Source organism: Felis catus, chromosome C2 (genome assembly GCF_018350175.1).
Source record: "Felis catus isolate Fca126 chromosome C2, F.catus_Fca126_mat1.0, whole genome shotgun sequence".
In the NCBI taxonomy this organism is placed as follows: domain Eukaryota; kingdom Metazoa; phylum Chordata; class Mammalia; order Carnivora; family Felidae; genus Felis; species Felis catus.
In genome coordinates, this window is record NC_058376.1 from 34,720,047 (window position 1) to 34,736,150 (window position 16,104).

Here is a 16,104-nt window from a genome sequence, read left to right on the forward strand (position 1 = left end):
GAGAGACAGAGTATGAGCAGGGGAGGTGCAGAGAGAGAAGGAGACACAGCATCTGAAGCAGGCTCCAGGCTCTGAGCTGTCAGCACAGAGCCCAATGCAGGGCTCGAACTCATGGACCATGAGATCATGACCTGAGCTGAAGTCGGATGCTCAACCGACTGAGTCACCCAGGCGCTCCAGCCTTATATATATATATGTTTAAATATTTTCTATTTGGTAAATTCACAAACATAGAAAGGAGACATTTACATGACCACATAAGCAGTTAGTATTTTCTTCCAAAGCATTCAATTGAAAAATGTTTTACAGAGAAAACAAAGCTATTATCTCAATGGTAGGTAACATTTCTTTTTTGTTAATGGTTACCAGATAATTCATAAGAGAAACATCCTCAAGTGAGTTATAAAGGTCAATCCCTTGTGAACTGAAATAAATTTTCAAGTTCAATTTAAAACAAGAATTTTAATTACCAAGATAGACTATCTAGGGATACTTCAGATAGAAAGGCCAAAAACCTCAAGTTAGTTGATTTTTAATAGAGAACTTAACCCCTCCTCCAAAGAAAATTTGATACATCATTTCCCATAAATAAAAAACTAATTATATCACCATATTGACATTATAACACCATCTAAATGTTTCCTCACCGTTTGAAACATCTAAATACTATGAGTAATATTTTGGACCTAAATTTCCAGTTAATTATCTTCACTGAAATTTTAAGAGAATAATAATGAAGAAAGATTCCACAACAGTTTACTTGATACTTGTTGAACATTTATTTACATTAGATGCTGATTTTCAAAGCCAAGTGAAAAGGTAAAAGCTACTTTTATTTATTTATTTTTGAGAGAGAGACACACAGAGAGAGCACGTGCACACAAGCAACGCAGGGGCAGAGAGACAGGGAGACAGAGAATCCCAAGCAGGCTCTGTGTCGACAGCTCAGAGACTGACAAGGGTTTGAACCCATGAACCAGGAGATCATGACCTGAGCTAAAATCAAGAGTCCAATGCTTAACTGACTGAGCCGCCCAGGTACCTCTACAATTGTTTTTTTGTTGTTGTTGTTTTTGTTTTTTTTTTATCATAGGATCATTTCATCTCGTCAAAGTCAATTAAATTTTTGAAAGAAAGAATAGTATAGTACATAGCATCCTGGACAAAGCATCCTAACCTGCTTCGGCTGCTATAGCAAAATACCACAGACTGGGTGGCCTACACCTAAGAGAAATAGAATCCTCACAGTTCTGGAAGTTGGAAGTTTGAGATCAAGGTGTCAGGCTGGACGGGTGAGGGCCGTCTTTAGGGTTGCAGACTTCCTACATCTTCACATGATGGGAGGACTAGGGATCTCTCCGGAGCCCCTTTCATAAGGGCAGTAATCCCACTCAGAGGGCTGCCCCCTCATGACTGAAGCACCTCCAAAGCCCTACTGACTAGTACCATCACATCAAGCATTAGGATTTCAACATATGTTTTCTTGGGAGGATACAGACATTCAGATCATAGCAAAAAGTATAACGGATTTGGAGCTGGATGGGAAAGGCAAATGTTTACCATTTATTGCTTGTATGTATCAATAATCATTCATTCTCGGTAATCAATTACTTTTCCCCATGTATAAAAACGACTTGTCAAAATTAATTCAGTCACCATTTAACACAAGAAGTAGGTAAGGTGTCAGAACTCATAAAGTTTTCAAATTTAAGAGGCCAACAAATTTAAAAAGGAAAAAAAAATGAATAAGTTCAGTTCTTAAAAATAAAAAAACAAATGTCCATAGGACCTAAAGTGACACCAGTATAACAGTTGCCTTGCCTCAGAGTTTTCTAAAATCAGGCCACATAACTATACAGGAATCAAGCTCTTTGGCTTCTTCTTTCAAGGACTGGGCCTAAAAGTGGCTCTAATATTTAATAAATACTTCTTGAGTGCTTGCTCTGTGCCAAGCACTGTTCCAAGAATTAAGAAAAGACAGTATTAGGAAACAAAACAGCATAGGCCCCTATTCTTGTGGAGTTTATACTGACTTGGAAGGGATTATTTATATTAAATGTAAATCCCTCTTATTGTATACAGTAGCTACTTTGTCTCCTTTTCACTATAGATTAAGAAGAACCTTGGCTGCTATCCCATGTTAAAAAGTCTCTTTATTCCAGGCAATACACTCTTCTGGTAACTATATTATGTGTGGCAATATTTCAGTAATTTTCTGATATACTTACAATTTCATGATTTGTAAGAGAAATAAAATAAAAAGACGACCAAAAACCAAACCAAAACAAAACTGCAAAACAACTACACAATACATTTTGGTTTTACTTTAACTGAGTTAATATTGTTAAATAACGAACACCAATAAAAATAATAATTTAGTCATAGGATTTGTCATGATAAATGCTTTGAATGCAATCATATGTCCAAAGAAGGGAAAGAAATAAGGGGACATGGAAACATTATATAATTTTATTAGCATGGGATAAACTCAAGTAAATGTTAGAGGAGTTGTATAACCAAATGCCTGAAATCTGTAATCCAGGCTATCAGACCCATCCTTCCAGCTTCCCTTGAGGTGACGAGAGAGGAGAGCTGTGTGGGTTCTGTAAACCCTGAATACAGAAACATACAGTTAGGCAAAGCAGTGGGTATGTGGAGGACGCTCAGTCTGCCTCTGACAAGGAGGTCCCTAGGCCAATCCAGGTAACCTTAATACAGAAGAACAGGAGAAACAAGAGCCTTGATGTTCAAGACCAGAAAGAAGAATCACCAGGAAAATCATGTCCCCCAAATGCATAGATCTCCAACACACAAGATTGCCTCCCACATTCATGTGGCTCATCATAAAATCAATTTTATCAAGACTCTCTTTACAGGTAAAAATTCTCTACATTTGCTGCTTTGAAGACAGTTTTCATTTTTGTATCAAATTTTCTTTTTTTCAAGTTAGACTTCTGTAATTACTCAATCACTCCTTATATATAGTTTCCAAAGTTGATAATAATAGTTAATAAGTTTAGTACCTTACCAAACATACAGTTCCAATATAACACAATTTGTTGACGACTTCTCATAAATTTTCCTCTATTTGAATATTTAGACTGTTTCTCCCATAATTATCATGCATCAGTTTACATTCTAATATTTTCAATCAAACTTTGAAAACAGAACAAAAAGAAAGTAAGTTCACATAAAAACAGGAGGGTAGAAAGTACCTTTAATTTGGATCCATGAGGTACAAGTTGAGATTTATTCTGCTTTGGTGGGATATAAAGCTCCCACTTTCCATAATCCAGTTTCTTGTATGGATATGAAAATGGATTCCAATCATCTAAAAAAAAAAATAAAGAAGATCAGTTAGCAACAGCATGGTAAGACTAATATTTAATGGATTTCAAACAAAGCATAATATGCTGCCTACTTGTACAGAATTAAATTGCCTAAAAAATGTTAAGTTTTCTAAGGTGTTAAGCAAAATACTCTACTAACCTTTTAGAAAAAAGCAGGTTATTTTTAATTTATTTTTAAGAAATGTATTTGAAAGTTTCCCTTTTGCATCTTAAAATTAAAGATTACAACTTTTTCAATTGTTCTTCCAATTCTATCAATAAATAGAATGTAAAAGAAAATGATGGGATCTTTTTTTAAGAAAAAACATCAACAAAGGGAGTTAACATGGAAAAACAGAAATGCATTCTTGGTGATTAGACAAGATACATATTATAGCAGAATAAAAATGATGAAAAATAATTAAAATCATATTACATATATCCAAATCCACAAGTGTATGACAGAACTGGGTTTAAAAGGTTGTAAAATATAGGGGGCAGAAGAAAGGTAGATTGCTGATCCTGGAAGAAAGTCAAAATGAACAACAACAGACCCATGCACACATGGAAACAAAATCAGTAAGTAAAGGACACACTGTTCAGTAAGTGGTACTGGGACAATTGGCTATCCTTATGAAAAAAAAAAAAAAAAAAGAAAAATAGATCTCTACCTAATATTATGCCCAAGAATCATTTGAGCACGGATTGATATTTCAACATGATAGGCAAAACTGCAAAATGCTTACAAGAAAATACAGAAAAATATATTTATAATCTCAGGTTGAAAAACTGTTTTCTTAAACAATATACAAAAAAAACCAAAAAACATTAAGAACAAGCCTGATAAATTCAACCAGCAAAATTATAAATGTATCTTCATAGACGGATAGATAGACAGAATGACAAGACAAACTGCCAACTGGGAGAATACATTTATAATGAATATACCAAGAAAAAGAGAACATCCAAAGTATAAGAAAAATGTCTATAACTCTCTAATTGTCTATAAAAATGAAAAAAAAAACACTCAGCAGAGGACACACAACAGGCCAAGAAACATGTAATAATGCTCAAGCTCACTCATAATTAGGGAAACACAAATTAAAAGAACAGTGAGACGCCATTTACCACCCACCGGATTAGCAAAACTTAAGAGTTTGAAAATAACAGATAGTCAGCAAGGATATAAAATAATGCTGCAACTGAGAGTATAAATTGGTAAACAACTTGGCATTATACAGCAAAGTTGAAGATACGTTCACTTAAAAGTCCAGCAATCCTACCCCTACCTAGGTAATAGCTTAGAGAAATATGCACGAGATAGCATTCACAAATGTTCAGTGAAGAACTGTTTAGAATAGCAAAAAATGGAAGCTATCAAAATGTAAGTCAGACATAGAATGAGTAAATATGTTGTTATAATTAAACAATGAAATGCTATACAACAATATAAACTAAATGGAACAGAGCAAATATATACAGCAAATAAAGCATAAAAATTAATTTTAAAATGGTATGGAAGAATACCATTTAAATGAAGTTCAAAAATACACAGAAGAGTATTATATAACATTTATAGATACATGTGCGTATAAAAAAATATCAAAAGGAAAATGAGAATGTTAAACATCAAATTCTACGGGGGATTTCCACTGGGTAAAGGAAAGTGAACACAGGAAGCTTCAATAATATCTGTAACATTCTATATCTTAAGGTAGGTCCTATTTGTTCGTATCTAAATTATTTCATAGTTCTAAAAAATAAATAAATAAACAGCACTGTGATGCCATGCACTGTGGTGCTAGGACATTAGATTCTCAATGAAGAAGGTAATAAAAACATCAGGAAGCTTGTTTTATGCCATGATTTCCTTCTCTACAACACCAACGCTTTCACCACAACAGTTCTAAATATCTTCACCTCCAGCCAGTCTGAATGTTGGTTGGGGATAGAGTGGGTGTAAGAAACAGTGTTTAAATAAAGACCTTTCTAAACATTTCCCTACTTCTCATCATGAAGACATTCTGAAAATGTCTTAAGGTCGTTTATAATTAAAAAAAAACAGCTCAACAGGCTCTGTGTTCTTATAGTTTCCTGTTCTTAAAATCTCAAATCCATCTGACCTACATATAGTGTGACATTCCTTTACCAAAGCAAAGAATTCAGGGCATAATTTGGGGGGAAAAAAAGCTTGAAATATGAATATCTGGGTACTATAACACTTCACACATTTACTGAATTTCTTTTTAAGCTAATCACTTAAGACAATTAATAAACTTAAGACAAGCAGCAGATCTTTTCCTGGTTAGTTAGATCTGAAAATAAAGGGTACAGTTCATTAGTTCATTCATTCATTCCTTAAATATGAACTGAAAGCTTAATATCGGCCCCACTCAATGCCAAACTCAAAATTAGTGTTCAGAATGACAGTCATATCTCAAGAAAAAGTTAAATTAAGTAAGAGTACACCAAAATGAATAATAGAATTTACAATGGAGAGTCACTAAAAACTCAACTACAAATAAGATTTTATAATTTTGAAAGTGAATCTTCAATTATATGGGTAATTTACAAATGCAGATTTATGTAAAAGCTGTTTTTAGTAATGTGAAAATCAATGTGCTTTTGAATATTACTTTTTGAATTTCCGTTGAACTAGTTATTCAACTTGCACACACTTAAGTTTTAAGATCTCATTAAACAAGTATTAATATTTGTATAAAGAAAAATACTTTTACTGATTCACATTTTCCTTATATAGTATCTTGGAGATATAAATCTTCTAAAGCACATGCTGATTATTTGTAATTCTACATTGTGAAAAAAAAAAAAACTTGTTCTGTCATCTTCAAGGGTTTCATGTTATTAGCACCCCTCCAACTCATGGAAACTCAGGTGCTTATTTTATTGCAGTTACATTTTTCTTGCCAAACCCACCCTTCAAAGCAAAATTTAGAGCATCTTCACATATGCCCCCAAAGAAAATCCATGCCACCAACCGCCATAAGCAATGTAGAATATATCTAAACATTTCATATGGGAAAGAGAGGAAAGTTTACAAAGCATGCATGCATGAAACAACTTGCGATGTTTTCATCAGAAAATTCTCCACACAAATCCCTCTTGCGCCACACCACTGAGTCAGATGAGTCTGTCATTTTCTTGACTCTTTCTCCAATTACTGTTAGCCCTAAATTTTCCTCACTCATCTCCTTCATTAGTGTGGCTTCTTTTCCATTGGAAACATGGACACCAATAATACTTCCCACTTCCATACCATAACACGCGTATGAAAGACTGTTACTCCCTAAAATGGGTTTTCCAAAATAGCTAATAAGATGCTTTTCTCCAGAAATAGATCTAAGGCCAAGAAAAAGAATAATAAAAAAAATGGATTTGGACCTGACACTTAGTTAAGAAAGAAGGAACCAACATTAAGGTACATCTAGGAATAACTGAAGGAACCAACTGTGAAAGTACACAAATTAAAAATAAATTAATTAAAAAATTAAAATAAATAAATAAAAATAAAGTAAATAAATAAAAAGTAAATATCAAATGACCAATATAAAAACTTTAAATAAAATTGAATATTTTATTTGTAAATTGAATTTGCTTCACAAAAATACAGAAGGCAAAAATAACAGAGGCTGGAAGACAAATTTTAGGAAAATATTTCCTTTTGTGAAATGAGTCAGGAGACTTTACTCCTAAACATAACTGAAAATAATAGCAACAACAAGAATGATAAATGATTCTAAGCCACACCAGAGATAGTTTTAGAACCAGATTACTTAAACTTTTCTCATTTTAATCTTGCAAGGTTTATATTCGGAGTACATAAGATGGAATCAACTTTATTTAAGCAAATGGTTTGTATCCCTATGTAGGCCTCAGGATAGGACCAAAAATATCCCATTACCACATTGGACAATTATTTGCTGCTCTATCAAGCACAGAACTAACTTTGAGAGTATTGCAGTTCAGTGATTCAGTGGTTCTCAAACTTTAGCTCATGACCAGAATTACCTGGGCTTATTAAAACAGAGTTTTTGATTCAGTAGATTTGAAGTATGGCCGAATACTTTGTATTTCCAACAAGTTCCCAGGTGATGTTGATGCTACTGGCTTAGGGACTATATTCAAAACAACTGCCTGGTTCAGTAGGTATGTTCAGTTGTGCTCTACTCCTAGCTTTGTGAGTGATTTTCTAGATTAAATTAAGTTTATGGACTACCAAATAATGCTCTAAATCAATAGGTCAAGGAAATTCTGAAATAGGAAATGTCATTAATAATCCTTCAAAATTAGTATTACTCACATGAAATTTAGGATTTAAGATTTGGAAATAAATAGGGTTGTAAAGGCCAGAAAGAAGACTAGTGAGATAAAGATTATGGAACAGAGCTAACATATTAAGGACCTTAAAAAAAATTTTTTTTAAGTTTATTCAGTTTTGAGGGACAGAGAGACAGAGTGTGAGCAGGGGAGGGGCAGAGAGAGTGGGAGACAAAATCCAAAGGAGGCTCCAGGCTCTGAGCTGTCAGCACAGAGCCCGATGTGGGGCTCGAACTCACAAACCGTAAGATTGTGACTTGAGCTGAAGTCAAACACTCAACCAACTGAGCCATCCAGGCGACCCTAACATATTAAGGAATTTTAATGTATTAATGTCAGGGAACAAAAATTAACAAATTTAAATGTGAAAAGATAACATATATTAAGACCATTATTCAATATACTGTTATTAATGTCTACATATAATGTTTTCTATAATATTCTCATCAAGAGATTGCTTGGTTAAAATGTTTGCCCCACTGTTCACTGACCATGAATAAAAATTTGGCATCTTTTATCTAGAAAAGTAGCATTAAAATTTTAAAATGCTAACATATTAACTCATTTTTCTTTCTATGCCTCATTTCCTTCCATAATGTAGACAGACACTGCCAAGTTCAAGGATTAGAAACACCCAAAACAATTTGTTTAATTGTTCTAATTTTGGTAAAATTTTAAGATCATGTTTCCTGCCTGCATAAATTATTGCATTATAACATTTTCTAGGACACTTAATATTTATCAAGTTATGATAACCTGACACGTTTTTAAAGCAAACAGTTTAATAGGTATTTTATTATTAACTGGCTAAAATTTACCATCATATTTGATAATGCAAAAGATTCTATTTGTCCATAGACTCAAAACAAGCAGACTAAATTTAAATCGAGATATGGAAAAGAAACAATGTGTGATGCATAGTTTAATATGAACTGCAAACACACGTTCGGCACAGGCAGCCAAACATTAACTTAAGGTCACTGCATCAGGCTCACTAACTCTATATTTATCTCAAACCCAACAACCTTTCTTTTTCTGATGTAATAATCCTCACATAAAATTCTTAAATGTCAACCTCCCTCAAATATTCCCAAACTCTTTAACCCACAGTAAAGTATTTCTCTTCATCAACACTTATGCACCTCATTGCTATAGAGTTCTTGAGTTTCACACAAAATTTCCTTATGCATGGTTGAAATCATTCCAACTTACCGTGTAGAGCCTTACACCTTTGATGCAGATGTCAGTGTGCTGAAGAACATGGTCCACATTTAGGCCAATCCCTGACGCGTAGACTTCACACAGCAGTGACTTAAGATCCCTGGTGAATGCAGCAGGTAAAGCTAATACAAAGCCACTACTGACCTGTAGGCAGATTTCAGTCACTTCCCATCTGAGTGCATAACAGTTATACACTTACGTCATTACAGTTGTTCAATATTTGGAATATGACCTCCTTAAAGCAACTAAACACTCTTCATCATCATACAATGTTATTTAATTATTTCAAGCTTTGTATCATGCAAAGTTTATGTAGATTTATGCAAAGTTAGTTTGTCAAATGGAAGTTCTAGGGACTTCTCTCATGCCAAGAAAGCATCTACTCTGTTCCCAAGAAGTCATAATGTTGAGAACTGAAACTTCCCATGGCATTGCCTTTACCTAGGATTATGAGAGGAATACATAGCCTCTGCAGGTGGAAGACAGTAGTCCTTTCTGACATACACCCCTGTCAGATCTCCTTTGAGATCTCCTCTCCTTTGTTTTTTTCTCCTCCAGGAGATGTCCTTTGTTTTTTTCTCCTCCAGGTAATTCTTCCCTTAGTTGGGTAGCTAGGAATCATCATTCTTCAAATTCTGCTTGCAGCTGGTACCCTGGGAATAATCTTATTAAGACCTCCAGCATTTATTTCTTAGGAGAAATGCTCTTAACACATATTAGTTTAGGTTACCTGTGCTTTTCAAAAACAAAATCTAGAGTAAGTCAGAATGCCTCTAACTTCAGAACCAATTGAATATTAATACCTTATTATAAGGAACAATGTTCAGTCCTGTGGAACTTTCTGGAAATTAGAGAACAAATCAAATAATCTAGAGCTTCACTCACTGAACTGTTTGTAAAGGTATGCACAGAAGAAAAGGGCTCCATAATCAAAACATGCATGACAAAAGTGACTTCATTAGAATTAATCATGTTTCTTTAATTCTAATTACAGGAAAGGTATATTATGACACATTTTGTGAAAGAAAGAGGATGATAAAACTGAATATGTGTAGTTTCTTGTGATTTTCAAAGGTATGAAAATATAATCCCAAAAAATGAATAGAAGCGATTATGTATATGGGAAGAAATAATACTGATGAGTAGTTTACGGTATTATATTTTTGACTACAAAATGAGGTAAGCAACTCAAATAATTAAAAAAACTTATTGTCAAAAAGGGGGATAATAAGAAAAAAATCCCTTAAAGTAGAAACTGAAATAAATGAACCTATGTACTGGTATTTGGAGGTGGGGCCTTGGGAAGGTAACTAGGCCATGAGGGTAGAGCCCTCATCAATGGGTTTAGTGCCTTTATAAAAGAGGCACTAAACACCAAATCTGTTAATGTCTTGATCTTGGACTACCTAGCATCCAGAACTATGAGAAATAAATTGCTGTTGTTTACAAGCCACTCAGTCTATTCTGTTGCAGCAGCCCAAGAGACTAAGACAAAGCTTATCTTTACTTTTCTATATACCAAGAAATTTCCATAGTAAAAATTTAAAAACTAATGGTGTGAAGTTTCTGTGCACAAATACTTGCCTAAATCTCTTTCCTTGTTGTCAATTATGAAAAGTGATCTTATCAAACAATGGGGTGTAAGTATTTTATTTATTTATGGTTCTAAATTAGATTAATAAAAACTACTTTCTAGATAGACATTTCCAGTTCATATTTCCACCAGCAGCATATGAGTATGCTTAACTACTCCTATCCTCATCAACATTAGGGATTATAATTTTAACAAGGCATGCCAGCCTCACTCAGGCAGGGATTACTAAGAGAATGAGGCCCTAATGCCCAAAGGATCCACTGTATACAACAAACTAATTTCTCTTCAATACATCTGGAATAGTACTCATTATGACCATACTCAGGAGAATTTAGAAAATAGGCATTTGAATCATTTTCTGTGTTCTGTGGATCAGATGAGGAACAGGCATGAGAAAAGTTGCCTCTCACAATTGTCCTAGCTACAACAGATAGCTTTTGATACAGTGTTTTCATTTCTTTTAAAAACAGGCTGTAATTAAAACTTTTGATTATTCTCTTCTCTTATTGTTATTTGGGAGGAACTGAGTGGTGGGTGTTATATTTTCTTTCAAGCTTTTTCATTTATTTCTAGTTTTATTGAAATGAAATAATGCGGTGTACTTTATGGCCTAATACAGTGGTAATCACTCCAGTGATTTATTTACCAATCTATTTATTTTTAGTAATATAAACCATTCAGTTATCTCAAAATAGATTTTATGGAAAACTCCATGAAAACTGCATAAAACATGTGAAAGCAAAGTTGCTCTGCTTGAAGTTCCCCTGCCTAGCTGGGCTGGGTCCCCTCCTCACCAATTACTGCTTCGCTTAGAGCCCACCACTCAAGTTCTAAAAACACTCAGTTCTAAAAAGTGTTCTGATATATGTTCTACCTTTGTTGATATTCCATAACCTTGAAAATATGTAATTTGTTTTAAAGTTTCAATTTATTTTTAGTTTACTTGATTCAGTACAAGTTAAGAGTACACTGAATTCTATCATGGCAATTGGGTTTGAAAACCTATTCAATTTCTAGCAACTCTTGCCATCTACACTTGCCCAAGAATAATTGTTACTTGGGACCTAAGGGTAATGGCATTTATCTTTGCTGTGACTCCTATTATTGATTTCTATGCCATTTTACCTGGGTTTGGTTTTGGTCTGGACTTGACTATCCTTTTATTTTATAATCTTTAAGTAATAGTAAAGCAGGGAGACATTAATAGTTAAATAGTTAAAGCTATGAAGTGGTACAATATTTGCTTAAGAAAGAACATAGAAAAGACAAAATATCACCTGGGTGCTCATTGGGATGAGCACTGGGTGCCAATATATGGAAGCCAATTTGACAATAAATTTCATATTAAAAAAGAAAAAAAAAAAGACAAAATAGGAAAGGGAAATAATGGAAGAAAAATACTAATGCAATATGATCAATCATCAGAGGCAGCAACAGCATTCCATGGGCCAAGAATGGCCCTCAATTATGTTTTAATTGACCAGTACATTGAACTGTATCCCTCCATGTTAACAAATATCGGAAGCTGAGTAGGGAGGCTCTCATAGAACACACACTCCAGCTCACTTTTATATGCTTATCACTATGGGTCACAACTTAATCCATTTCTGACTTCCCTGGCTTCAGCACAGATTTGAATTTAGGAATCTCCTCTACACCTTAAAATTTAATCTTTTATCTTAAGATATTCTACCTAAACTGGACTCTGGGGGGCGGGGGAGTGCATGTCAGAGGTCTACAGTAATCAGACAAGCAATTCTAAAGTTTTCCTCTGAACCCTATAACCGCCTATGAAAATACACCAGTGAATGTAAAATAATATTTACTAATATAGCTAGCAATGTTACAACCCAGGTGTCTGTGATCAACTGATTTTTGACAAAGGAGACTAAGATCATTCAAAGAAAAAAGAATAGTCTTTTCAATGGATAGTACTAGGACAACTGCATCTCTACACACTATAGAATATATTTGGACCCCTACTCCAAAACATGCACAAAACTAATTCAAAATGAATCAAAGACTTAAATATAAGAGTGAAAACTATAAAGTTCATAGAAGAAAACACATGAGTAAATCTTTGTGACCCAGTTCTTAAACATGGCACCACAAGTATGAGTAACAAAAGAAAAAAAATGGTAAATTGTATTTCTCCAAAATTAAAAATTTTATGTGTCAAAGGACACTATCAGAAAAGTGAAAAGACAACTCACAGAATGGGAGAAAAGATTTGCAAATCATATATCTAACAAGGGACTTAAGTCTAAAATATGCAAAGAATATTTAGAACTTAATAATAAAAAGACAAATAACCAAACTTCTTAAATGAGCAAAAGATATAAATAGATCTTTTTACAAGGAAGGCATAGAAATGGCCAATAAGCACATGTAATGATGTTCAACCTCCTTAGTCATTAGGAAAATGAAAATCAAAACCACAATAAGATATCACTTCATTCACAGTGGGGTGACGACAGTCAAAACCAAGGATAATATTTATTGGTGAGGGTGTGGGAAAATTGCAAACCCCATTCACTGCTGGTGGAAATGTAAAAGAGTTTGAAAGTTCCTCAAAAAGCTAACGACACAAAGATATAGTTACTATTTGACCCAAAAATCCACTCATAGTTATATACCCAAGAGAAATAAAAGCATACATCCATACAAAAACTTGTATATGAATGTTCATAGCAGCATTACCCATGATAGTTAAAGGTAAACACACACATATCTATTAACTAATAAATGGATAAAAAAAATTTGCATATCCATTCAATAGAATGTTACTCAGCCATAAAAAGGAATGAAGTACTTATACATGTGACAACATGGAACCTTGAAAACATTATGCCAAGTGTAAGAAGCCAGTCACAAAAGACCACATATAATTTCCCTTGTGTGAAATATCCAGGGTAGGTAAATTTATATAAAGTATTGGTTGCCTGGGGCTAGGGAAGGGATGGGAAGATTGTGAGATGGTACCTGTAGGGTATAGAGCTTTTCGGGTGATGAAAATTTTCTAAAATTGACTGTAGCTATGGTTGCACAACACTATTTTCAATACACTAAAAACCATGGAATTGTATGCTTTAAATAGTTAAGTTGTATAGTATGTGAATTCTATCTCAATAAAGCTGTTAAAAAATAAGAAAATATTTTAAAGGTCAGGTAGCCTTTATCTGCTCATTTCTACTGAGCTTTTGCCCTACACTAAAATCAGATTGTATCAGAGATATCGTAAAGGGAAAGACCATGCAGGGAGACATATATAAAAATTTAATGCTGAGAAGATAGCTTGGTCAATAAGTAGAATAAAGAGTCAAGCTGGACAGTTGAAGCCTTCTCTGAAGAGAAAATGATTAAATATTTCAAGGCTTTGCAAAGATAAACAACTTGACCATATTAGAAGATGGGGGGGAAATAAGTATATCTTCTCCTGGAGCCCAGACTAGCAGTAGATTTATGGGTGATTACCAACGTAAACATACAAACTGCTGCTGATGTTAGAACTTATGCTGGACTCTAGAAGAGTCCTATAAGAAAAAGAAATCTATAAAACTATCATAAAACCCACTCTCTTAAAAAAAAATGGTTTGAGCAGAGGCTGTCACAAATGATACAGGGATGGAGGGTTTTATTGTGATAGAAGAAGTAATAAAAGTCATTACATTAACAAAAAATAGGATGACTTGGTGACACTGAGGGCAGCAACAGTAGTTATGGGTTGTCCTCAGAGCCTGACATTCAATATATAATTCAATTACCTCAACAGTCCTATAAAGTAGTACAGATTTCATCTGATGGATGAGGAAACAAGCTAAAAAAGAGGGAGAACAATAAAGCCAAAGTCCCACAGCTATTAAATGACAGAGCTAGGATTTGAATCCATGTTAGTTTGACTACTGCTTCTGTGTGTACTCTTACTCTGTAGGACATTCATAAACCATCTGGACCCCGTCCAGCTTGTCTCTCCATTAGAAATCTGCATAACACACATTGCGCTCTTAACTAGATTTTATGTTTGTACTATGCATTAAAGCTATTCTTTTGGAATCTTATGCTTTAAGAAATAACTTCTGCATGTGGATTTTTTAATTAATAGAAAGCTCAACAGTATATGTTTTCAAACCTTGAAACTGTTAGGCAGGTCTGTGGCAGTTATCAGAGAAAGAGATGCATCAGTCTGTCAAACACAGGGCACTCTGGACCACAATGCCCAAACAAGTCACCATTCCCAGTCAAGCAACTGATAGAGCACATGATTCAGGCTGCTCTTTAGACTAATTCAATGCTAACTGTCAACAATAATCCTAGCATTACCCTCTGTGTATAGCCATATGGAAGACAACTGTAGAATTAAAAGAGAGTGACAGCAAGAGAGAGAGAGAGAGAGAGAGAGAGAGATTTTCCCCCTGGGGTCTACAAGGTGTGCAGGAGCAGAGAAATCAGACAGTTGGATGCAGATTTACAGGGCAAGTGTGGTAGAAGGCCAGTATTCAAAGAAAAAGAAACTTTCAGGAAGATAGTGATTGGAGAGCCTAGATCAAGGGGTCCAGAGCAGACATCAAACAGATCTAATCATGTCAGAAAGCATCATGGATCTAGAGGTCTCATTCAGCCTGAAGTAACTTTCATCATGGAGTCAGGAACAGGGAAATGTTGCTATAGCAATCTTGGCACCTTTTTTTTTTCTTTTGCCCCTTTTACACAATGAATTTTGATAATGCTTTGCAACAATTCCCCCGTCCCTCATCAGCAGCCTCATCCCCCACCAAAAAACATCTTGATTACTACCCCATCATTTTCCCTAAGTATATCTAGACCCTGAAAAACCACAGCCACCCTAGAAAATCCATAAATACATGCGTGACAAATAAATGTTACTGTTGTTACATATCGAATTTGGGATAGTGTGTTACACAGCATTACTATGGCCACAGCTGACTTGTGCACCTAGGAAGAGTGAGCATTACCCCTCTGAACATCCCACAAGTAGCCTAAACGTGTATCTGTTACAGCACTTATTACATGTGTCTATCATTTATTTTTATTTTGCAAGTGAACATAAAGAGAACTCCTTTAATAAGACTTCATTATACACTAAGATTATAAAAAATTATCTCTATTTACCAAGAAATAGAAATGATTCAGAAGCACAAACGTCTAAGTAACTCCTTTTTATTAATCTTTTCAAATAATAGGTATCACTAACTAAATTATGAAGAATTAAAAGCAAAATTGTATTAATTAAAAGAAACATGAATGTGTTTACTCGTATTTGAAGAATAGATCTTGATTTTCTCCTTTATGTTCTAAACTCTAAAAATATGTGTAACTTATATAATAAACATATTTCAGAAGATCACATTTTTATGAATGATAATATTTAATTATGTATTAATTATAGATAATATACACATAAAGAGAAAAGTTACAAAACTGTAAGGTTTTAAAAAGTATATATGTGTATATTATATAAATATATGTAAAAATATAATTAATCTGAAATATACAATTAAATATCACCATTCAAGGGGTACCTGGCTGACTCACTCAGTACAGCTTGCTCTGGATTTCAGAGTTGTGAGTTCAAGCCCCATGTTGGGTGTAGAGCTTACTTCA

At 34.1% G+C, this 16,104-nt stretch overlaps 1 protein-coding gene across 4 annotated transcripts in view; it reads right to left on the reverse strand.

Annotated features, from left to right (window-relative positions):
- GBE1 (1,4-alpha-glucan branching enzyme 1) overlaps window positions 1-16,104 on the reverse strand; it is a 290,641-nt gene that overhangs the window by 199,645 nt on the left and 74,892 nt on the right. For all 4 annotated transcript variants that reach the window (XM_019839239.3, NM_001009872.1, XM_045036323.1 and 1 more), the window contains 1 exon segment: window positions 3,216-3,331. In XM_019839239.3, coding sequence (XP_019694798.1) covers window positions 3,216-3,331 — 116 coding nt within the window.